General features: G+C 43.5%; 1 protein-coding gene across 6 annotated transcripts in view; it reads left to right on the forward strand.

Moving 5' to 3' along the window:
- CUX1 (cut like homeobox 1) overlaps window positions 1–23,744 on the forward strand; it is a 376,350-nt gene that overhangs the window by 242,208 nt on the left and 110,398 nt on the right. For 4 of the 6 annotated variants that reach the window (XR_014174281.1, XM_081940389.1, XM_081940391.1 and 1 more), the window contains exons 13-16: window positions 3,980–4,028; window positions 5,793–5,892; window positions 7,093–7,764; window positions 12,708–12,773. Coding sequence is in view for 5 of the 6 variants with exons in the window: in XM_081940389.1 (XP_081796515.1) it covers window positions 3,980–4,028; window positions 5,793–5,892; window positions 7,093–7,764; window positions 12,708–12,773 (887 nt within the window). In the remaining variant the exon portion in view is untranslated. The remainder of the gene's footprint in view (window positions 1–3,979; window positions 4,029–5,792; window positions 5,893–7,092; window positions 7,765–12,707; window positions 12,774–23,744) is intronic. The other 2 variants (XM_081940392.1, XM_081940393.1) reach the window with 2 other exon arrangements.

The following is a 23,744-nucleotide window of genomic DNA, read 5'->3' on the forward strand; positions in this document are numbered from 1 at the left end:
TATATTCAAAAAAATAAATAAATTGATTCATTTCTGATGTCAAAAATGAGCCGTGTTCAAATTCAAAGAAGGGAACACTTAAACTCTCTGGGTTAATATCTCAAGACGGTTGTCCTTAAGAAAAGAAATGCCAAAGATTGATTTTATATGAAACAACTGAGTTGAAATTTATTCATTTGGAGAGTTAACATTATTTTTCAAGGATTACACAGAGGCCATTTTGCATCACACTGCATGTGTTAAATGGCTCACTGGTGCTAGAATGTGTCACACCTAATAACTGTTTTGTGAATGTCCATTGTCAAGAAATTAATTATCACTGTCTATACCATCTACTTCGTGTTTTCCACTGACCAGTTCCACCCACTTAATCTTTGTGTATATTCTCTCTCACACACACACACACAGAGAGAGAGAGAGAGAGAGAGAGAGAGAGAGAGAGAGAGAGAGAGATTAAATGGGTGGAACTGTAGACAGTATGATACAGAATATATTTATTAAGAATTTTAAACAAAAGATAAAAACTTAAGAACTAATACAAAGAGAAAGAAGGGGAACAAAGAAAAAGTCAAGAGTTCAAAAAGAAAAAAAAATAGAAGTTACTTCCAATTTCCTTTACAGCAGGGGTGTCCAATCATGGCAATTCTAAGACATGTGGACTTCAACTCCCAAAATTCCCCAGCCAACTGCCTGTGGAATTCTGAGACTTGAGGTCCACAGGTCTTAAAGTTGCCAAGGTTGGACACCCTGCTTTACAATATGAATCACAATTATAAATACAATATTACCTCTTACTCCATGATTACAAAAACAAGTTCTTCTTTTTCTATTATCTTTTCGCCTAATTCAACATGTAGATCATAAGTTCATTTTTTTCTGTTTGATGCAAAAAGTTCATAAGAATGAATGTACATAGTGGTGGGTTTTTTTTCTTTTTGTTTTCAAATATTTTCTTCCTTAATTTAGCCATCTTTAACACCTCCATTTGAATCTCATCTAAATCATCTTTAAATCTTTCTTTCGTAATCATCTTTAACTCTCTCACCTTCTGAATAGAATTCAGACAAAATCTTGGCTTTTTGAAAGTAAATATCACACCTTTTAGGTTGTCCTATCTAAATGAAATTTGTGTGTGTGTGTTTAAACTTTCAATTTAAAAAATCCCCACTTCTTTCTGTTCAATAAAACTCTAATATCAATTTCTTTCTTCTAAAGAAATAACTATATTATCCATTTTCAATCTTGTATTAAAATGCTGCTGCAAAATGTGATATCTTGCTTTCTTCTTAACAAAGTTCACCAAACTCCTTTCTATGAGACATTTCTTGTTCTAGCAAATCTGGAATTTATTTATAAACTTTATCAATCTCTGTCTCAGTCTTCTCCTCTTCTCAATCCAAAAGTTTGCTAAAGCTTTAACAATCCTTATCTAATACCTTCACCTGAGTTTTCTGGAATTCTCAAGTAGAATTCTTCCTCTCGATTTCAATAGGGCCACATTATTCAATTCTCTTTCTAACTCTCTTACATAACATCATCTTTAAAATTTCCATTAATCTGTTTTGTTTCTCCAAACATTTGTTTTGCAGAACATTCCACTTTCTTAACTTTTTCTTTAACCTCTTTTCTCATCTTTGCACATTTTTCATGCTTTTTTAAAAAACGCTTCAACTTATTATTCAAAGATTGTCCAACTTACTATGTATTGTCTGAAGCAAATTTGGTGTCATTCTCTTCTCTGCAGATTGCTTTTCCAAACCTCTCCTTCCTTCCATCCTTGAAGCTTTTCTCATTGTTGCCATTTTGATATTATAGTCTAAAGATAGAAGTAACTCTGGCAGAGGAAAGAAACAAACTTCCTCTCTTTTTTTTCTCTTTCATCTTTTTATGCCTTTAACACTTTCATCTCTGATGACACATTCCACAGCTTCAAACCACATCACATTTCACATCTCCATAGCAACAAGTATCAGAGCCTGGGTCATATTACCTTACTTTTGTTTGGTAAAATCCATCAATTTCTTGCATTTCACATCTAAATTTCTTTCCAATTTAGATGTGAAAAGAAAGCATTCCCACAAAGGTCTGGTCCATTTGTCTAGTTTAATTCAAGTTTACACAAAAGAACTTTCGCCAGAAATAAAAATAGTGAAAATAAAATGTTAGCGCATGCTTTTGTTTGTTTTAAACTTTCTGCAATCATTGGATGGGGTTTTTTGCCCAAAAATCTTGAATTGTTAAAATCTTGTATTTTTTTAAAATCCAGAAAAATGATACATTCACCAAGAAGGATCTATCTTGCTGCAAAGGAAATTTATCTTTATCTGTACATTAATTAAATCCAGGGGTGGGCTTCAAAAATTTTAGCAACAGGTTCTCTGCCCCATTGCTGGATGGGTGTGGCCATGGTGCGCATAGCCTAGTTGGCCTCCTGCACCACGGGGGGTTGGGGCATTTTTGCCTTCCCTAGGCTCCGGAGGCTTTCCTTGAGTCTCTGGGAGGGTGAAAACTGCTTCCCCCCAGGCTCCTGAGGCCCTCTGAAGGCTGGAAACAGGCCCATCCCCCCTCCCCGTGAGCCCTGCAATTACCTCACATCCAAAATGGACCGTGTGGAGATTTCGGAGAGGGAAGGGGTGGGATGGGCATGACAAGCCAGGGATGGGATTTGGAGGTTCTCCAAACTGGCCATAATGTTAGCTACATGTTTTCCCGAACCTGGGCAATCCTGTAGTAGCCCACCCCTGATTAAATCCAAAATAGCTGAAATGGGAATGACTGGATCCATATAGGCTATAGTGTAGTTGTGTGTAAAGATGAATCCCACCACCCCAGCCACTTGCTTCTGTACATATATTCATACAATGAGCACACAGGCGTGGCATGTATGTATGTATGTATGTATGTATGTGTGTGTGTGTGTGTGTGTGTGTGTGTGTGTGTTACAACCCCTGGTATGCCCAAATATGGGAGGAAGCTCACTACTCCCTCTTTCTGGTCCTTCGGCACATTACAGAAAACCATCCAGGCAGAAAATCATATTTTTATTTTTAATGTTGCCTTTTTATATTTGTGTTGTATTTGTGCTGATAAATAAATAAAGGGATAATAGTATAGATCCATTTCAAGCTATTTAGCTCTCATCAGCTAGCCATACCCTTACTGGGATTGAGCCCAGGCATATCAGGGGTTGTAACACACACACACACACACACACACACACACACACACACACATATATTCCTGTGTCAACAAGATGGTTCACAAAAGCTATTGTATGTAAGAGTGTGAGTCTTTATGGTGCCACTTGGTTTTGCTGCATCAACTGCTATTCCACAAATGATTTTAATGTTTCTAGAAATGATTTTAATGTTTAATGACCCTTCTAGGTTTCATGAGAAATATCAAGCAATTATTTTGTCCTGTCCCCTTGGAGCCACTGGTTATTTAAATGAAAAAAAAATTCCTTTGAAAATCCTACAGTGTGTTGGGCTATGCAAATAATTTGTGTGTACTGTAATTTTCTTGATAAGCGAGTTAGAGTATTTTACATATATTTCACATTTAACATTCATTTATGATTATGGCAGTAGTGACTTGCTTGTTTGTGTTGGTTTTTTGCCATTTTATTATGACTGTGTTCCCTCTTAGCCTTCAAGTGACATATATATAAATTTATATTGTTTCTGACAGTTTAAAATGTTATATCCTTATTAACCTTTAAATTTATTGTTACAAATGAGCCTGGCGGAATCTCACTGTGCAGTGATTTAGGGGACGTTTGAGAGGATGCTTTTCTCTGATAACTAACATTAGTACTTATTCTATATTCATTATCAGATTATATGATTCCGAAGAAAAGTTGTTAAAGTTATCACTTAGGGTGTTCCTGGAGAGCCGAAAATTACAGCGTTAATGCCCTTTAGTAAAGCTGTTAGGAAAGGACAGAGCAGAAAATAACTTCTCTTTTTCCACTTTGCAGCATCCTGAAGTCCATGGAGTTTGCGCCATCTGACGGCTCAAGCATCCAGGTAATTCATTCAATTTTCAGGTAGAGCAAAGCTGGGTAGATTTTTTTTTTGAATGCTCGCTTGGATAGAGAACTTCCTATTCAAATGTAGTAAGAGTTTGTAGGAATTGTAAGCCATCACAGCTATTTTTTTCTTCTTTTACGGAAAAATCTTACTTTCTCTGTTAGCTGGTATTCACAGTATGGCTGCTGTTTTTTTTCTGGTATTGGATATTGGTACGTTTAAGCTGCCCAGAGTTGCTTTGAAATGAGATGGGCGGCAAATAAATTTAATAAATAAATAAATAAATATTACAGAGGAAAATAATGCAGAAATGAAAACAAGAATTGGAAGTAGGAACTTGTGGTGTAGAACTTCCCTAAATCACAAGCTCCTTCAACGACCAAGGGTTTATAAGATGGATCAGACCCAATAGTAGTTTGATTGTCATATGTACTTTAACGTATGAAACCTTGGGCTCACTGGCTCCTCCATGAGTAGCACAGTAACACCCCAACTAGTGAGGATTTGATCATCGTCGCACATCATTTGTGGCAAGATTTCAACAGGCACCTTGCCTACTTAAGCCTAATTTATTGTGACCCAGCTAGCCATGCAAGATGTTTGAAGATGGTTAGAATGATTAGAATTACCCAAATAGACAACTGTTTGGAAAGTTGTCATTAACGTGAACTTTCTGGAGTCTTAAGGTGTTAATGCAGATGACCAAAGAGGCTGTATTTTTCTCCTTCATCCACTAACACAATTATCTCCACTGTTGTATGAGCATTGGGCTGATTATATGAAGAATAATTAATAAAGCCAAACCATTTACAACATAAACATTGAAGAGGGGGTTAGCTCCAGTTTCTCTTAATATCAGTTCAGAGAGAAATAGAGGTTTGGCCATTTGAACCATCTCCCTGATCTGAAAAGTACAACAACTTACCTGTTGTGGCATCTCTCAATCTGTTGGTATTACAACTGCCAGAATTATCTCACTACTACGCTCCCTTTTTTGCTCTTTTTTGCCTTCCCCCAGCCCTCAGGAGCATTTTACAAGCCTCCCAAACCCTCTGCACGTCCATTTTTGCAAAGTGGGTAGGGTTTTGGTAGGCCCAAAGTGCTGTATTCAGTGTATAAGATGCACCCAGATTTTCACCCTCTTCTTTGAGGGAAAAAGGTGTGTCTTATACTCCGAAAAATAAGGTATATTGAAAATTCCACAAATTCATCTCAACACACTTCAATGGGGTCAGATTTTCCACATTGACCTCATTCTCATTCCGTGCATGTCGTTCTAAAAACAGTTAACTAGAACTCTTTAATGCCATAAGTTTGATTCCTAAATGCACAATTGAATTAAATTAAATCTTGTGCAAAAGGAAAATGTCCCCAACTTTCCTTGCTGCGTGTTGGTTTCATTGGCTCATAGATTGCAAGCTGGATTCCATCATCTTTAGTGATTTTGGTGATTCTGTGCAAGAAAGGAGAAAGGAATGGCTTTGGTTACTGCTTTCATTGATTTCTTCTTTTCATACAACTAGAAATGTTGTATAATGTTGCAAGGAAGGTAACGGCTGATATTCTGGTGTCTAAAGATAAGCAGATGTTTTAAAAAAAAGATTTAGTGAAGCATTTAAACAGTCTCTCCAGCCACTAAGCAAAGCATTGAAGTGCCATACATTAGATTCTGCCCTCTTTTGAATTCCCACCCTATCGTCCCAAGACATCATCCTAAACCAGTTCTCATTCTTTCTCTTTGTTCTCTCTACATCTCCATAGGATGCTACATCAAAACCACTGGAGGTCTTACTGCTGGAGAAAAACCGCCTGCTGCAGTCGGAAAATGCCACGCTGCGGATCACAAACAGTGACCTGAGTGGTAAGTGGCTGGGAGAAAAATAGGTAATTATTATTTTAGGCTGTGCTTGCTCTCCGGAGATGAGGATGTGGAAAGGGAAGGGGATGTGTGAACCCAAGGCCACTGCATGACAGAAAGATGAATGGTCAGCAAGGATCTTGCCTTATCTTGGGAGTCCCCTCTTATACTATAGATAATAGACTAAGACTTTGGGGCCCTTAGAAAAATAGTAAAGGTTAAGAGGGAGAAATGTTCTCATATGTTGGGATGAGCAGCATTTGAGCCTGCCTTCCAATTTCAATTGTTTTGTCTGACCGTGGCATTATTTCCTATGCACACCTTTCCCAAAACGTAGATTGGCGTTTCAAGGAGACCCTGCCTTGTTTTCATAGCTGATTCATTCACCCAAATCCTGAACTACCTTTATTTCCATTAGCGGTGAATTTTGGCTTCATTTGGCTGCTTATGTGTTTTGTTTGGAAGGGATGCTTCACATGCCATAAATGAACGATACAAGTGGGGGGTCTCCAAATAAATAGAATTTTCTGGCGTTTGGGTTTTGTTTTTCTTTCAAGTAAAGTTTCTAGAGCTGGTGCCTAATGTGTCAATGGGCAGTTGGGCGATTGCTGCCTTGTGCGCAGTTTGTGTGTTCTTCTGTGGCTTCCTTTGAGCAGTGGTTTCTATGTCTTGTATGTGTTTCACCTAGCCTTGATAAATGTTTGCTGCATTTGGGCTCAAACAAGGTCTGTTCCTGTCTGTGTGTGTGTGTGTGTGTGTGTGTGTGTGTGTGTACGCGCGTGGAGGGGTTTGGAACGACTCAAAATGTTCAAGGAACCAAAGTAATTTTTTGTGTGTGCGTCAATGAATTTTAAACCAAAACAAAAGAATTACGTAACTGCACTTCATGTCATTGTTCTACTGCTAATATTTGGAAGGGGGAATTCTCCAGGCTGCAACATACAAGAAAGGTGCAAACATGAAATGCATGTTGTTTGTCTTGGGGGCCTTGTTTGGCTTATTAAAATTAAAAGAAACAAACAAAAAAACAAAAAACAAAACGAAAACCCAAACCACTTTCTTCATTGGCCCTTATTTCAAGAACAAAACAAAACGCAACCTGCACTATTTTTCCCTTTTGTGGGGCAAGCTCTGCATTTTGGTCTTGGTTTCCCCCCTTCTTTTTGATCCCCCATAATGCATTATGTTTGACCTTCCTTGTAGGGTCAGCCAGGAGAAAAGGGAAAGACCAGCCTGAGAGTCAGCGTCCTGCAACCTTGCCGGCCTCCCCTCCTCCTCAGTTGCCCCGCAATGCAGGGGAGCAGGCTTCCAATACTAATGGTACACACCAGTTCTCACCAACGGGTTTAAGTCAAGACTTTTTCAGCTCATCCTTGGCAAGCTCCGGCTTACCCCTGGCTTCTACGGGAAAATTTGCACTAAACTCTCTCCTCCAGCGCCAACTTATGCAGTCCTTCTACACCAAGGCAATGCAGGAAGCGGGAAGCACAAGCATGATTTTTTCAGTAGGTCCCTACAGCACAAACTCCATATCTTCCCAAAGTCCCTTGCAACAAAGCCCGGACGTTAACGGCATGGCCCCATCACCCAACCAATCAGAAAGCACCGGCAGCACCTCAGAAGGTGAGGAGATAGACACAGCCGAAATTGCACGTCAGGTCAAAGAGCAATTGATCAAGCACAATATCGGACAGCGGATCTTTGGACACTACGTCTTGGGACTTTCTCAAGGATCTGTGAGCGAGATTCTGGCTCGACCTAAACCATGGAACAAGCTGACCGTGAGAGGCAAGGAGCCATTCAATAAAATGAAGCAGTTCCTTTCGGATGAGCAGAACATCTTGGCTTTGCGCAGCATCCAAGGCAGGCAGAGAGGTGAGTCACGAGGCCCTGGCCTCCAGCTTCTCTTTTGTGCATCTATGTTTGTCTAGATAGGAGACGCTGTCAAAAGAGAAAGGTGTCTGTCTCCATGTGTGGTTAAGTTGTCTGCTTGATGTTCAGTATATAATGTGGAAAGAATAGAGGGGTCCTTGCTAGGAATCAAGCTGAAATAGCAGAGTAAAAGATAGGTATCTAAGGATTGTGCTCCATCTCCATGGGAACGGATGGGAACTGCAAAAAAAAAGGACGGGGACCCCTGGGGCAGCTTCATTTCTGTGGGGCTGACCCCAGAGACGGATTCCAGTGGGCTGCGACCTGTGTAAGCTGATTGAGAGTGTACCTCTTAAACTCTCTGTCATGCATTGGGCAGCAGTGAAAGGAGGGCTGATGTTTTGTTTTGTTTTAAATGAAGTTTAACTTTGTAGGAAACTTTACGGATCTTGCCTGATCAATCCACAGCAGGGCAGGTTTTATCATTACATGATCCCTCTTGATTTTGGTTTGTTAAGCGTACATTTACAGGAGAGGTGTGTTGTTGTTTTTAAAGTAAAAGTTGTACTAGGATCCCTTGTCATTCCTTTGGTCAATCTCATTTGATTGGCAATGGAAAACGCAGTAATATTTGAAATGAATTCTAATAGTGGAGGGCTGCTACATTTCACCCATCTTTACAGGGGAATCTCCTGAGCATTTGTAAATCTAGTCCTCTTGCCTAATACGCCATCAGGTACATTGGGCTGCTAGACTCAGAACAACTTACTATGGTCCCTTGGGGCCAGGCAGATTCATATATGACAAACGCATCTGGTGGGTAGTCTAGCTGGTTGGGTAGATGCATATAACAGTAGCAGGCCAGATAAAAAGTCTCATCGAGCATTTTTAGTGAATGGAGTTAGACGTTGCCTATGTGATACAGAGATGACATAGGCATGTATTCTGTCCAAGGGTTATTTCTCTTTAACCACTCCAGCCCCATTGCAGAAACAAAACTTCTCCAAGAAACTACTTAATTGCCTTAAGTGTCCTAGGATGGAAGGTGTTTCCATCCCTTTTCTCTATTTTTAGCACCACCATCACTGGAAGCATGATCCATCAGAATCATAGACCAATAGACTGCAAATTTTAACTTTAATTTTTTTCACCAAAAATCAAATGACCAACCTCTTGCCAGATTGTAAACTCATTGTAAATGTAAAGCAAAGGGAGGCAGGAGCTCCCATGTTCCTTAGTCAAAAGTATCTTAGGTAGCAGTTTAGGGGGAAATTTGGATGAGCCGCTGCTAATCTTCATCTTTTAAGATCAAAAGTTCACCTTTTCTCCAAATAATAGCAATATAACTTATATACCGCTTTATAGTGCTTTTACAGCCCTCTCTAAGCAGTTTACAGAGTCAGCCCCCAACAATTTGGGTCCTCATTTTACTCACCTTGGAAGGATTGAAGGCTGAGTCAACCTTGAGCCTGGTGGGATTTGAACTGCCAATTTGCAGGAAGCCACTAGTCAGCAAAAGTGGCCTACAGTACTGCACTCTAACCACTGCGCCACTGAGGCTCTCAATACATTTGGGAAGTGCACTATATTAGAATTATTTATTGTATGCTTTATTTACTTTCAAATATTAAATCTACATCCTGGACCAGAGGTCTCCCATCTTGGCAAATTTAAGCCTGGTGGACTTTCAACTCCCACCTGGCTGGGGAATTCTGGGAGTTGAAGTCCACCAGGCTTAAAGTTGCCAGGGTGGGAGACATCTGTTCTGGATAGTTATCAGTGTTGTCTGGCAATTTGCAGTAAAGAGGGGGGGGGGGATGATACCTCAGGAAGGTACAAAATGCAAACTGTGAAATCATCTAGTTTAATAGAAGGAAGGACTAGGGGAGACATGATAGCAGTGTTCCAATATCTCAGGGGTTGCCACAAAGAAGAGGGAGTCAAACTATTCTCCAAAGCACATGAGGGTAGGACAAGAAGCAATGGGTGGAAACTAATCAAGGAGAGAAGCAACTTAGAACTGAGGAGAAACTTCCTGACAGTTAGAACAATTAATCAGTGGAACAGCTTGCCTCCAGAAGTTGTGAATGCCCCAACACTGGAAGTCTTTAAGAAGATGTTGGCTAGCCATTTGTCTGAAACTGTATAGGGTTTCCTGCCTAGGCAGGGGGTTGGACTAGAAGACCTCCAAGGTCCCTTCCAACTCTGCTATTGTATTCTATTATATTGTAAATCAGTTTGATGAGCACAACGAAACCAACATTAACTGACAATAAAAGAAAAGCGCCTAGACAGTCCTAGTTAGAAGAAAAGTGCATAGTTAGTCCTTGTTTAGCAACTGCCTCGTACAGCAACCATTTGTAGTTACAATGTCGATGAAAAAAATAACCAATCCTCACACTTTCTACCTTTGCCGATCTGTAAAGGAAAAGAAAGCTTGGAGTAAGATCACAGTTACACTTAGGGTCCACTTCGCTTAACAACGGAGCTGACTGCTCCAGCTGTGGTTGCTTTACACCTGTAGTGTAAAGACTTTTTTAAGAAAAACACACAGCTTTTGAGATTCAGAAGCTTGGGAATATAAAGTGTATGCATAAACGGAAGAGATGGTGCTGGGCTTTGAAACACAGGCTTGATGTGAATGCAGGTCACATCATTTATTCACCGTATTCACAATCATAGAAAGAGGTGAGAGAAGAGAGTGAGATGTCAGCTCCATCCCACTTGTAAAGCTAGTGTTCCTTTACAGGAGAACTGCATGTCTCAATCGTACCTTCATAAATATAATCAAATCTTGTGGGTTTTCCTTGGATTCAGAAATGTCCTCTTTAGTGGTAACCGCTGTCCTCCTATAGTGTGATTTTCACTCTTTGAGACTGAATTTGCACCCATGCGTTTGTCGTATTACCTTTGAGCCAGAGGTGTAAATATGTAGCCATGGGAGGCTTCTTATATGGCTCAGACATTGTGCAGTAAATGTGAAGCATAGCACAGGGCTGAAACTGGTCAGGTTTCACACCGTCTTATAAGATAGCATTTAAGATCGAACGATATAATTCTGAAAGATAAAAGAGTTCATAAGCAGGAATTGCCAGAGTTATACTATTCAAGATGGGGTTTACAGAGAGGCAGAAAGAATGCTGGTCTGTTCGTGCTGCAAACCGGAGCATTCTTATTTTATTAAGGAATATAAAATGACTGTTTATTTTGTTACAATCCTTGACGTTTGATATAGCATAAGAATTTCACTCATCCAAGGATGGGAAATGCTGGAAGCACATTGCATGGAGAAAGTAGGAGAGCTGTATCTTTCACCATTAAAAGTAAAATGTCCTCCTTGGTCTCTGTAGAGGCAAACAGGCAGACAACACTCAACTGAAGCTGTCATTTTTTCTCTGTAACTGTGAGAACTGAAAACATGAATTCTTAGCACATACATTTTCTCATACAGTGCCCCGCTAATACAGTAGCCAATGAGAGCCCAGTTACAGCCACCTGAGCATACAAAGGTTAAGCACAATTGTCTAGTGCTTACAATAATATGTGAGTGCTATGTGCAAAGGGCTGTGTTCCCTATAGTCTCATTCTTCTATGGGGCCTGGGGGCCTGGAGTGAAGAGCCAATTATTCTCCGCTTAGCTCCCTCTCAGGATATGTGATATGTCCAATATTCTGCCACTCATCATTTAAAATAGGATAACAACAGTGGTGGGATTCAAATAATTTAACAGCCGGTTCTCTGCCCTAATGACTGGTTGGGTGGGCATGGCCGGGAGTGTGACAGGCAGCACTTGGCTTCCTGCACTCCCCTGGGAGCAAAAGAGGGCCGTGGGGGCACATCCCCGTGCTCCATTTTGGGACTAGTAGGCCTCCCTGCAGCCTCCTGGGAACAAAAACAGGCCGCAGGAGAGGCGGACCGCAACACCCCCACCCCCCGGGCACCTCGCTTTGGGCCTAGTAGGAGCCAAAACGGGGCACGTGGGGACTCCTGGAAGGGGCGGGGCCAGCCACAAATTTAACAACCGCTTCTCCCGAACCAGCCGAATCACACCACTGGATAACAATATATCACATTGGTTGTTTTTTTTTAAAATAAGTACAGTTCAGAATAAGGATCATCATAGTCAACGATTTCCTGCCCGCTTTTTATTTTCCCAAGAGGCTAACTGGTATGGTTGGCTTGTTCCTCGTCATTATTCTATTACACAGTACTTTGGATATTCGTTTTGGAACAAACCTCCTTGCTGGTGTTTGTATGCAATAATATTAGCAGATGGAGATTTCCCCTTCCCAATTCCCAAAGTGAAATTGCTTGCCTTTCTAAGGAGTGGGATTTCATTTGGAAGGGAAGCTTTAAAGCAGGGGTGTCCAAACTTGGGAACTTTAAGACTTGTGGACTTCAACTCCCAGAATTCCCCAGCCAGCAGAGCTGGCTGGGGAATACTGGGAGTTGAAGTCCACAAGTCTTAAAGTTCCCAAGTTTGGACACCCCTGCTTTAAAGAGAACGGGGATTTGAGGAGGTGTTGTGTGTTTTTCTGAAGCAGAGCTTCTCTAGATTTGCCAAGAAGTGTTTATAGCATCTTACAGCATGTTCCCTTCCTTGGGGTCATCCGCTCTTGGAAGAATCACTGACCCATCTCTGTCTTTTTGTACCTTTTAGATGTTTATTTATATCTTTCTAATCTCCTTTTGATGCGTAGCTATAATCTTTATTAACCAGTAGTCTGCCTTGCTTCCTTTTTCAAAGTAGCCAGGCCTAAAAGGTTTATGCTTGATTTCACTGCTGCCCTTGCTCACTGTCCACTCCCTCCCTCCCTCCCTCCCTCCCCCTCCCTCTCCAACCCCTATAAGTATTAGGCAGTTTTTGTTTCATCTCACAAAGCCCAAAGTTATAAGAAGAACCATCCCCTGATTGTTTTGTTCTTACCCGACTTGTTTTTCAACAGAGAATCCAGGCCAGAACCTGAGCAGGCTATTTCAGGAAGTACCGAAACGAAGAAATGGGTCAGAAGGTACGTCACAGGCAGGTGTTTCTCTTTGCGGTTGATCTTTGGAAAGTGAAGTGTGCTTAGTTGTGTGTCGTCTTAATTGTTGTTGGTGTAAACACAAAAGGGGGTGCAGTTTGATTCTGGCCTGGAATCTGAGAGGAAAAACAGACAGTGTGCCCTGTGCAGCCGTAACATGGACTCCATCCAAGCTACATTTGAAACCACTTCTTCCCCTCCTATTCCTCTCCATATTAGTTCCATTGTTCCCTGCATTGGCAGGATTTCACGTTACAATTTGGTGTAACTTTGCTAACCAAAGTTATCCTGAGAATCAGTGCTTGAAGCAAGTATAAGTCTACAAACACTCTTTCTGAGGTCAACCCTGATTAGTATCCTACATAGTGCCAGAGATAATGCAAAATCAGATTGATGCTGGATAAGGAAAAGAGGAAGAGGAGTGGTAAATGATGCTTGGCAAAGAGTCCATGCTATATCTGTACTGGTGCAGTAGCATAAAACAAACCAAAGGTTAGCATCCAGATCACTTGTCCCCTCTTTTCTCTCTTTCTAAGTCTTTTGCTATACTAACCTGGCTCCTTCAAGTAAACTGACTCACTCAGGCAAAGTTGGACTCCCCTACTCTCAATCCCATTAATTTTCTGCGCTTTCTTCAAGGAGCTCAGGTCAACATCCTTGGAAATCGGGGGTGAGAGCAACTTACCTTCGCTATTGGTTTGGGCGATGTGAGCGCGCATGTGCTTGCTTTCCTCACAAGCGCCACCTCCGTGCATGCACAGGACCTTCGATTTCTGACTGATCAGCTGTGACACGCAATTTAAATTAACTAGAAAGCGGGAAATCCGACGATTCTAGCTAATATAAATCGCGCGTCACAGCTGATCGTCAGAAATACCGGTTCGCCCAAACCAGTAGCAATTTTTTTACTAATGTTTCGGGAGAACCAGTAGCAGTTTTATTACCGGTTCGACCGAACCAGTCCGAACCGGTAGCATTTCACCCCTGTTGGGAACAATCCCATGTTATAAGACTAAGTGACCCCATGGTAAATTTCATGGTAGAACCATTGGTTCAAGTCTGATGTGTAGCCCATCGTATCACACTAGCTCTTGTAGCCTTTGTGGCTTCTTGTTGTTTGAGATTCACAGTCAAAAGTGATGTTGGCATGAAAAGTTAAACGTTTGTGTGTTATGTGTGTAGAATGGATACTGCTATGAATTTTACATCAGGCAAGCCACATTTCTTTCTTCTGTGGCTTGAAAGGTGAGCAAAGTACTATCAGAAACATAGAGATGTAGAAGAGATGCAAGGTCGTTTCAGCTAGATATAACAGTATTTGATAGCAAATGTGATGCTAGGACACCATCAAGGGTTTGAGAACTTGAAGCAGTAAGAAAGGATGAAGTAGAACCATCGCTATGCTGAATATAATTCCTGCTCAAAAACCACCTTAACAAAATAGGAACACAATTCAGCATTCAAACAATGTAGCATAATATGGCTAGTGGGCAGAATGTGGCTAGTTTTGAACCAAGCATAGTTCGTAAACTCTCATTGGTGACTTTAAGAAAGTTGTTTGTGCTCATAGATTTACACTTCTTGGAATGGTTTATAATCCAGTTTTGCATGTGAAGAATTACTACACTAATACTGTAGAAACATTTATTTGGTTGGTTGCGAGACGGATTCTTTAAAATAGGAAAGTAAAGTTATAATCATAATTCCATCTATTTTGCAAGATCAGTTAAACTTGTTTCTGAGCAAATTTGTTTCAGACTGCAGTACGCAATTCTGTTTCGGGATCTGGGCTAAAATGAATAGAATACAAATAATTAGAATAGAGATTGAAACAGAAGTAGAGTACTTTAATTTGGCCAAAGGTGATTAGACACACAAGGAATTTGTCTCTTGACGCAGAAGCTCTTAGTGTACCTGCAAATCAACAGAATAATGATAGTAATAATACCAATAAGATATTAGTATTATTGGTATTGGTAATAAGCATAAATAATAATAATACTACAGCAATACTATATGGGTAAATACACATAAACATAAGACAGTAATGTGAGAATTAGGTGTTCAGAAGAGTGATGGCACAAGGGGGAAAAAACTGTTCCTGTGTCTAGTTGTTTGAGCCTGAAATGCCTTCTAGCATCATCCCAAGAGAAGGGATGTGAGAGGCCTGCAGATATCTTCTTAGCCCTCCTTCTGAATCATGAGATGTGCAGGTCTTCGGGAGGGCAGGCTGTTTGCACTTGTTCTTTTTGCTGTCTTAGCTATCCGTTGGAATTTGTACCTGTCTTACTTGGTTGTTGTACAAAACCGGACAGTTGTAGAAGTGCAAATGACAAACTCAATAATTCCTCTGTAAAATTGTACCAACAGCTCCTGGAGCAATCTGAATTTCCTGAGTTACGCGGGAAGAATATTCTTTGTTTATGCCTTCATATGATGGTTCTAATATTAGGTGTCCATTTCAAGTCCTGGGAGATTATAGAACCCAAAAACTGTTGCTGATAATCTGCTATCAAATATAGTAGGAGGTGGTAAAATCCCATCTGTATGCAGACTCATCACTGTCTTGAATGAGGCCAGTGACTGTTGAATCAGCAAACTTCAATACTTTTAAAAGAAGATTCCCTTGAGGTGCATTCATTGATATATAGGGGCGCCTGTGCTAATTGCCCGGGTATTAGATAGTGATAGCAATAGCAACAGCACTTAGATTTATATACCACTTCCTAGTGCTTTTACAGCCCTCTCTAAGCGGTTTACAGAGTCAGTAATCTGGGTCCTCATTTTACCCACCTCGGCAGGATGCAAGGCTGAGTCCACCTTGAGCCTGGTGAGATTCGATCAGCCAAATTGCAGGCAGCCGGCAGTCAGCAGAAGTAGCCTGCAGTACTGCATTCTAACCAGGGGTGAAATTCATCAGGTTCTGACGGGTTCTGGAGAACCGGTAGTGGAAATTGTGAGTAGTTGGGAGAACCAGCAAATACCACCTCTGGCTGGCCCGAGAGTGGAGTGGGAATGGAGATATCCTTGCAATATCCTTTCCCCAGGAGTGGGGAAGGAATGAGGATTTTGAAGTATCCTTCCCCTGCCACGCCCACCAAGCCACGCCCACAGAACCAATAGTAAAAAAAATGTGAATTTCACCACTGATTCTAACCACTGGGCCACCGCAGTGATGCAATTTTCCCTAACTTCACCTGTTGCTTTCTATTTGTCAAAAAGCCAATGATCCACCTACAAGTAGGAAATGAAATGAATTACTCCTCAAAAACGTCCATTTTTTCAGATATGAATTTTAATTCTTGTCCTTCCTTAGGTCCTTAAAAAAGCTGCATTTATTATGGGGTTTGTATGGTAGCCATCTAAGTAAGGAGGCAGGGACTACACATGGTCACACCGTACCACTCTCTTCTTAATGCTTTCTTAATTCCTGTTAATGAGTTAACACATTAACACCAGTTTTCCTAAGAACGTGCACTTACCATGAATAGCCCACCCCTCAAAACAGCATGATTTTGAAATGAAGAGCCTTCTACAGATAAGTTGACCACACAACATCAGCTCCAAATGAGCAAAGCATCTTTGCCACTTTGGATTGGAGTACTGCAAATATCTATGCATGACCCATCCATGGGTTTTTCAAACTAGATTCCTTTCTTGGCAAGGACCAAGAAAATATGCTACAGTTTTCCATTTCTTTCTCTAGCTTGTTTCAAGGCTCAACAAGACTAAAAATCTTTATTTTGCACAGCACAGAGAGATTTAGCTGAAAAGGGCGTGGATGCAGTGGGGAAATTCAATTTTTTCTACTACCAGTTCTGTGGGCGTGACAGGGGAAGGATACTGCAAAATCTCCATTCCCACCCCACTCTGGGGCCAGCCAGAGGTGATATTTGCCAGTTCTCCGAACTACTCAAAATTTCCGCTACCAGTTCTCCAGAACCGGTCAGAACCTACTGAATTTCACCCCTGCATGGATGTTTCATTAACAGCCCCACCTGATCATTCAATAGTCAGCAGATATTTACCAATCAGGTTATCTATAGCTTAGCTTGTTATGCAAAGATGACCTGCATTTTATACACTTGCTTTCTTTCTCCTACATGAGTACTTAGACTAGGGAGAAGGAATCTGAGACTCCCCAGATGTTATTCCATTTCGTCTTTCATTTTTATTTTTCAGTTCAATAGTTTGACATTTGGATCCGCTGCTTTTAAATTCAACATTTAACAGAACTGCTTCCTGCATTCAGAGTTTTACGTTTTCTGGCTGTTTGATTTTCTGTAGCGAATACCTTATTTTATTGTATTCACTCGGTTTATATATCAGGGGTCTCCAACCGTGGCAACGTTAAGCCTGGCGGACTTCAACTCCCAGAGGTGCCGTCGACCAAGCAGTGTCAGCTGGTGACCCCCAGGGGGAGAGCCTTCTCTGTGGGAGCGCCTTCCCTCTGGAATGAGCTGCCCCCGGAGCTCCGCATAATCCCTGACCTCCGGTCCTTCCGACGCGCCCTAAAAAGTTGGCTTTTCCAGCAAGCCGGCCTGGCCTGTTAATGTTAATTTCAATTTTAATTTATTTTAAATGTATTGTTTCTTTTTTTAAAAAAATCAGTTTGATCTTTTTGGTAATGGGTTTAATCTTTTTTTTAACTTTTGTGATGTGTGTTTTTAATGTTGTACGCCGCCCTGAGTCCTTTTGGAGAAGGGCGGCATATAAATCCAAATAAACCTAAACCTAAACCAGAGTTGAATCCTCCAGACTTAGAGTTGCCAAGGTTGGAGACCCATGGTTTATATGGCTTCCCCTCTAACTTCTGTGTGACTCTAGGCCAGTGGTCGGCAAGCCGCGGCTCGCGAGCCACAAGCGGCTCTTTACACATTTTAATTCGGCTCTTCTGTGTGCCGGATTATTATCCTCCCTAATCATTGTGGATCGAAAAGAAAAAAGGGAAAGGGGCGCTTGTTTTGAAGCGCCCGCTCCCCTCCCTCCTCTCGGGCACTTCAAAACAAGCGCCTCTTTCCCTTTTTTCTTTTTGATCCACAATGATTAGGGAGGATTCTGAAGTCGGGCGGGGACGAGAAGCGAGGAGGCAGAAAAAGAAACGCAGGCTAAGGAGCTTCCCCCCCGCCCCCTCCCAGCAAAAATCTAACCGGGGAGCCAGGCGGGCAGTAGCAAATTAGCCGATCACGCTGCGTGATCAGCTAATTTGCTACTGCCCGCCGGCTCCCTGATAAGATTTTTGCGGGGGGGGAGGAGAAGCTCCTTGCCTCCGTCTCTTTTTCTCCCTCCTCGCTTCCTGGGGCTCCACCAATGGGGGAGCAAGGCCCGCCCAGCGCCAGGCTTTGGGCTAACACAGAGGTCTGCAAAGTTGCTGTTTTAAGACTGGTGGACTTCAATTCTCAGAATTCTGGGAGTTGAAGTCCACCAGTCTTAAGAGCCAATTTTGCAGATCCCTGGGCTAATATGATTGATGCCCTTGGTGGACTTCAATTCTCAGAATTCTGGGAGTTGAAGTCCATAAGTCTTCAAGCTGTCAGGTTTGAAGACCCTGGTTTTTTTTTTTTTCTAAAGAGTTAGGGGTGCAAGGGTCTTGCAACTTGACAGCTTTAAGACTTGCATGCTTCAATGCCAGAGTTTCTGAGCCAACATGACTGGAGGAGGAATTCTGGGAGTTGAAGTCCACAAGTCTTCAAGCTGTCAGGTTTGAAGACCCCTTGGGGTTTTTTTCCTAAAGGGTTAGGGATGCAAGGATCTTGTAACTTGACAGCTTTAAGACTTGCATGCTTCAAATGCCAGAGTTTATTGAAACTAAAAACAGTGTACCATCCTATGTATTTTCGGTTTTAAAAGTGTGGCTCTCAAAATAAATTTCAATCGTGGTTTTGGCGAGATTTGGCTCAGTTGAAAAAAAAGGTTGCCCACCACTGCTCTAGGCAACTTAACAATAATAATAAAGACACAAAATATAAAACAAAAATAAAAGAGGAAAAAGACATAGCAGCCAGGCATCATCCATGCAACCAGGATGGGCTTTAACCCATGTCCAGAACCCCAGGCTCAAAGCCAGCTTTTCAAGGCCTACCAAAAGGTCAACCGGGACAGTGCCAATCTAATCTCAGGGGAAACGATGTTCCAAAGGGCGGGGACCATGGCAGAAAAGATTTTCCTTCGGGGCCCCATCAACTGATGGGCCCCAAAACCTGCCCTTTCTCATAAGCCACTTTGGAAGTAATTTCCACAACACTGAAAGATTAATGATAAAAATAAGTAATACAAGAGTGATAATACTGATAAGAATAGAGCACAAACTGGGGGAAAAAGAAACGGCATCGTCAGAGCTCTGGCCACATAAAGTATGCATGTGCTGGCTTGGGTGCATTGATGCATTTACTTTTAATTTGCTTTTTTAAAAAACAAAAAGCCCAGTGTGTGTTGTATATTCTTGCAGAAGTCTGTAGTCTGGAGATATAACTAAGCCAATGATGGCTAACCTTTTTCTCCTCGCTTGCAGAAATCACACGCATACGTGCCCACACCCATAATGCAATGTGCCCTGCATATGCGTGCATGGGGGGGGCGTATGCATGTGACACCCCCCGTGCCCCCATTTTGGGCTTAGCAGGCCTCCCTGAAGTCTGCTGGGACCAAAAACGGACCATGGGGCACTACACACACCCCACACCCCGTTTTGGGCCTAACAGGCTTCCCTGAGTTTACACTTATGATGTCATCGGGCCATTGGGGCTCCTCCCCAGTTTAAGACTCAGTCCAACCTGGACTGGCTGTGAGAATTGATCTCTCCTCCAAATTATTTAATTATATCTTTAATTGGTGAATTTTTCCAAAAATTTTTGTTGTTCCTTTAAATTCGTTCCTTAAATAATCCTTTATTCTACAAATTGGAGGGAAATTTGAAACTGATCTCTGGCTGCCTCCCCTCAGCCGTCTGATTGCCTGCGGCCACAAGTTCGCTCAGGAAGCCTGCCTTGCAATCAAATTGGCTAGCTCACGAGCTACAGCTCCATGGCTGTTTCCCTGCGGCGCTCCTTGATTCTGGGCACTCAGAGGGGCGTCATTTCGCGCGCAGCGGTTCCAGGTGAGTCTGGTGGCCATTCTGCAGATCACCTGGCCACACTTAGTATCGGCGGCCATTTTGCGGGTCAGAAAAGCCCGCGAAGATAGCAACAGCCATTTTGAGGCTTGGAAAACCTCAGAGAAAAAAAGTCAGCCATTTTGGACGCTTTAAAAAAGGCAGCTGTTTGGAGTGCCCAGCAACGCGGGATCACCCCAGGTGGACCGGATCAGGAGCGCCTGGCCAGCAAACGGGTGAGACCGTTGCCTATCTTATTGGGTGTTGATTTATATTTGGGGAAATGGCTGATCCAGCTATGGATATGAATGGAGGATTAGAGGAGGCAGGGCCATCAGGGGCAAAGAGCAGCAGGAAGAGGCAAGCTAAAGAGGCCCCTTCCTCAGGAGTAAACCCCAAGGTCTCTAAAGCAACTACCAGGGCAGAAGAGTGTAGGCAGAAGGCCCTTGAGAAAGTATTTCAGAGGGCCCCAAAACAACAACATATTCTAACTGCCCAGCCCTCCCTCCCTCCCTCCGAGGATCACCAAGTGGCATCCCCAGCTCCACTTGTCTTGTCTCCCATGGGCCCTGACCCCCCTCCTGGCCTATTCAGAAGGGGAATTGTCTTCTTCGGAGTCCTCATCTTCGATGGAACCTGACAACAGAGGCAATTTCTTTGATGTCCCTCTCAATAGGGAGCCCTGCCTTTATCAGATTATTCAAAACTGATCATTTCAAGTCCCTTCTTCTAAAGGCCATTGAAGCTGCTAACTTACCATCTTCTGCTTCAGCTTCTACTTCACATGATAAACCGGCAGAACCGACTTCAACTGAGGGTCCCAGGACCCCATTCACCAAACGCATGGTGGAAAAAGAGGTGATCCCTGTTCCCAAGATATTCCTGAACGTCATCCAGAAGCAGTGGGAGTCTCCAGGCACAGGCCCACAGCCGACCAACCTTGACAAAGGTCTCTACAACATTGCACCAGACCTCACCAAGTTCTTCCAGACTCCCCCAGTGGATGCACCGGTTGCAGCCCTGTCTTCCCCTACTGTGGTCTCTGGAGCCCCTGAGGAGGTTCTCAAGCCTGAGGAGAAAAGGTCATATCAAACCTTAGTCAAAAACTATCAGGCTGGGGCCTGGGCTATTAGGGCCTCTATGGCCACTTCCTTTTTCTCCAGGGCGGCCTTGGTTTGGATTGAACAGCTTCAGGAGCGCATCGCTCCTACTGACACTAGATCACATAGGGATCTCAACAAGATCAGGGCAGCGGTTGAATTTGCGGCTGATTCTTCCCTTAATGCTGCTAGATTCGCTTCTAAAGCCATGGCCTCTTCAGTCACGGCCAGGCCTCTGCTTTGGCTCAAGCCATGGCAGGCGGATGTCCGTACCAAGTGGTGCCTAGCAGCCTCCCCATTCAGTGGCACCCAATTATTTGGTAATCCCTTAGACCCATACCTCACGGTATCTAAAGACAAGCGCAAGGTCCTTTCATCCATCTACAAGAAACAGGACAGTTGGCCCATTCCCTTCTATAGGAGGTCGCCCTTTCGACCGGCGGACAGGGGACCTTCCTTCCCCCGTCCACAACGCCAATCGTACATTCCCAGACAGGGATCTCACCAGGACAGGTCCAGTAGAAACACACAGCATTTCCCCTCCAAGAAATCTTATCATGGAGGAGGCAACCGCCATTTTTCACGTAGGAAATGACTATCTGGACTCTTCCGGAGGCCGCCTGGCATTCTTTGCCCACCGCTGGGAGGAGACCACAACAGACAATTGGGTACTCAAAACTGTCAAATTTGGTCTCATGCTAGAATACCTCTCCATCCCCCAGGAACACTTCATGCCATGCCCGGTCTCTTGGTGTCCTCGCAAGAGGGCACTAATGGAACAGGCCATTCAGCACCTGTTGGAGATCCGGGCCATCCAACCGGTTCCTCCACATCAGGAAGGGCAGGGTTTTTATTCCCATCTGTTTGTGGTACCAGGGGATGGAGAGCAATTTTAGATCTAAAAACATTGAACAGCCACATTGTCTATCGGTGGTTCAAAATGCATTCTCTGCACACCATCTTCCAGGTGGCCAGGAAAGGCGACTTCCTCACGTCGGTAGACTTGACCAAAGCTTACCTTCATATCCCTATCTTCATAGACCACCGAAAATATCTCCACTTCTCCTGTGGGGGTAGGCACTTCCAGTACCGAGCTCTTCCGTTCGGTTTATCCTCTGCCCCCAGGGTATTCACAAAGGTACTGGCAGTACTAGCCGCCCACATCAGGTCATCCCCAGTTCGGATTCTCTGTTACCTGGACAACATCCTCTTGTTGTCCAGGTCTCCGGTTCAGGCAGAAAGAGATCTCACCCTCACCATTCACACCTTGCGGAATCACGGGTTCGGGGTGAATCTCAAAAAGAGTCACTTTGTTCCCAACACTTGCCTTCTCCACCTCGGGGTCTTGATAGACACCATGGCGGAGAAGGTGTTCCTATCCAACGACCGCATTCTCAGTCTGAGGGAACTTGTCAGGAAGGTGCTACGTCTACGCAAGGCATCCCTTCTTCTCTCCCAAGTCTTGGGCAAGATGGTATCCTGCTTCGGGATTGTCCCGTGGGCCAGGTTTCACAGAGGCGTCAATGGTTCATGCTTCCACATCAAAAGGCCGACAGGAGCAGCTCTCCTCTCAGAGTCCCCCTTCCCAGACAGGTATTACAGTCTCTCAAATGGTGGCAGTCCCCGGCGATTTTGCAAGGGACCTTGTTCAGAGAGCCGTGCCGTCTCACACTTACGATGGACACAAGTCTGACAGGATGGGGGGCACACATGCAAGACCTAGTGGCTCAGGATCAGTGGTCCCTCGAAGAGAGCATAAATTGGCTAGAATTGCGGGCGGTTCACCTCGCCCTCAGACACTTCCACCACAGAGTTCAGGCCCATCACATATTAGTCCTGACGGACAATACCACAACAAAGGGACACATAAACAAACAGGGGGGAACTCGTTCCTGGTCTCTGATACAGGAATCCAACCTGTTGTGCCAGTGGGCGGAATCTCACCTGTCAACTCTCAAGGCAGAACACATCTCAGGGTCTCCAACGTCTAAGCAGATTGGCTGAGCTGGACAACGATAGATCAGGCGGAGTGGACCATCCATCCGAGCCTCTTCCATCGACTGACACTACGGTTAGGCCTCCCAGTCCTAGACCTGTTCGCAACGGCAGACAACAACCAGGTACCCCATGGCAGAAGGAGTAGACACTCTCAGATGCCAGTGGCCCAGGGGTCTCCTGTATGCATTTCCTCCCCTTCCCCTCATTCAGAGGGTAATTCAAAAAATGCTGGAGCAGAACTGTTGCTGCTAGCGCTGAATTGGCCACGCCGGCCTTGGTATGCCGACCTAGTGACTCTGTCAATCTCCACCCCATGGCACATCCCACGGTCTCTCCTGTCTCTACACCAAGGGTCAGTTTGTCATTCCAACCCCCAGTGGCTGCAGTTAACCACATGGCGATTGAGCGGCAAGCCTTAACAGCCAATATCATCTCCCTCAACGTCATTGATACCATTCAGGCATCACTCAGAAGCTCTACTAACCGCATTTATGATGCCACATGGCGGACTTTTGCTCTGTGGTGTTCCAACCAGACTGTTGACCCACTTAGGGCATCCATTCCGCAGATATTGGACTTCCTGCAGAGGGGGCTTGATCAGGGACTTACCCCTAACACGCTACGCCAACACGTGGCCGCTCTGGCCTCTGTTCTGGACAGCCTGTCATCCGAACATCTGCCTTCTCACCCCTTGATCCGAAGATTTCTCCATGGAGCATCCAACCTGCGTCCCCCTGCCATACATAGATATCCAACTTGGGACTTGTCTCG

Source organism: Natrix helvetica (genome assembly GCF_964273705.1).
Source record: "Natrix helvetica genome assembly, chromosome: 2".
Lineage (NCBI taxonomy): Eukaryota > Metazoa > Chordata > Lepidosauria > Squamata > Natricidae > Natrix > Natrix helvetica.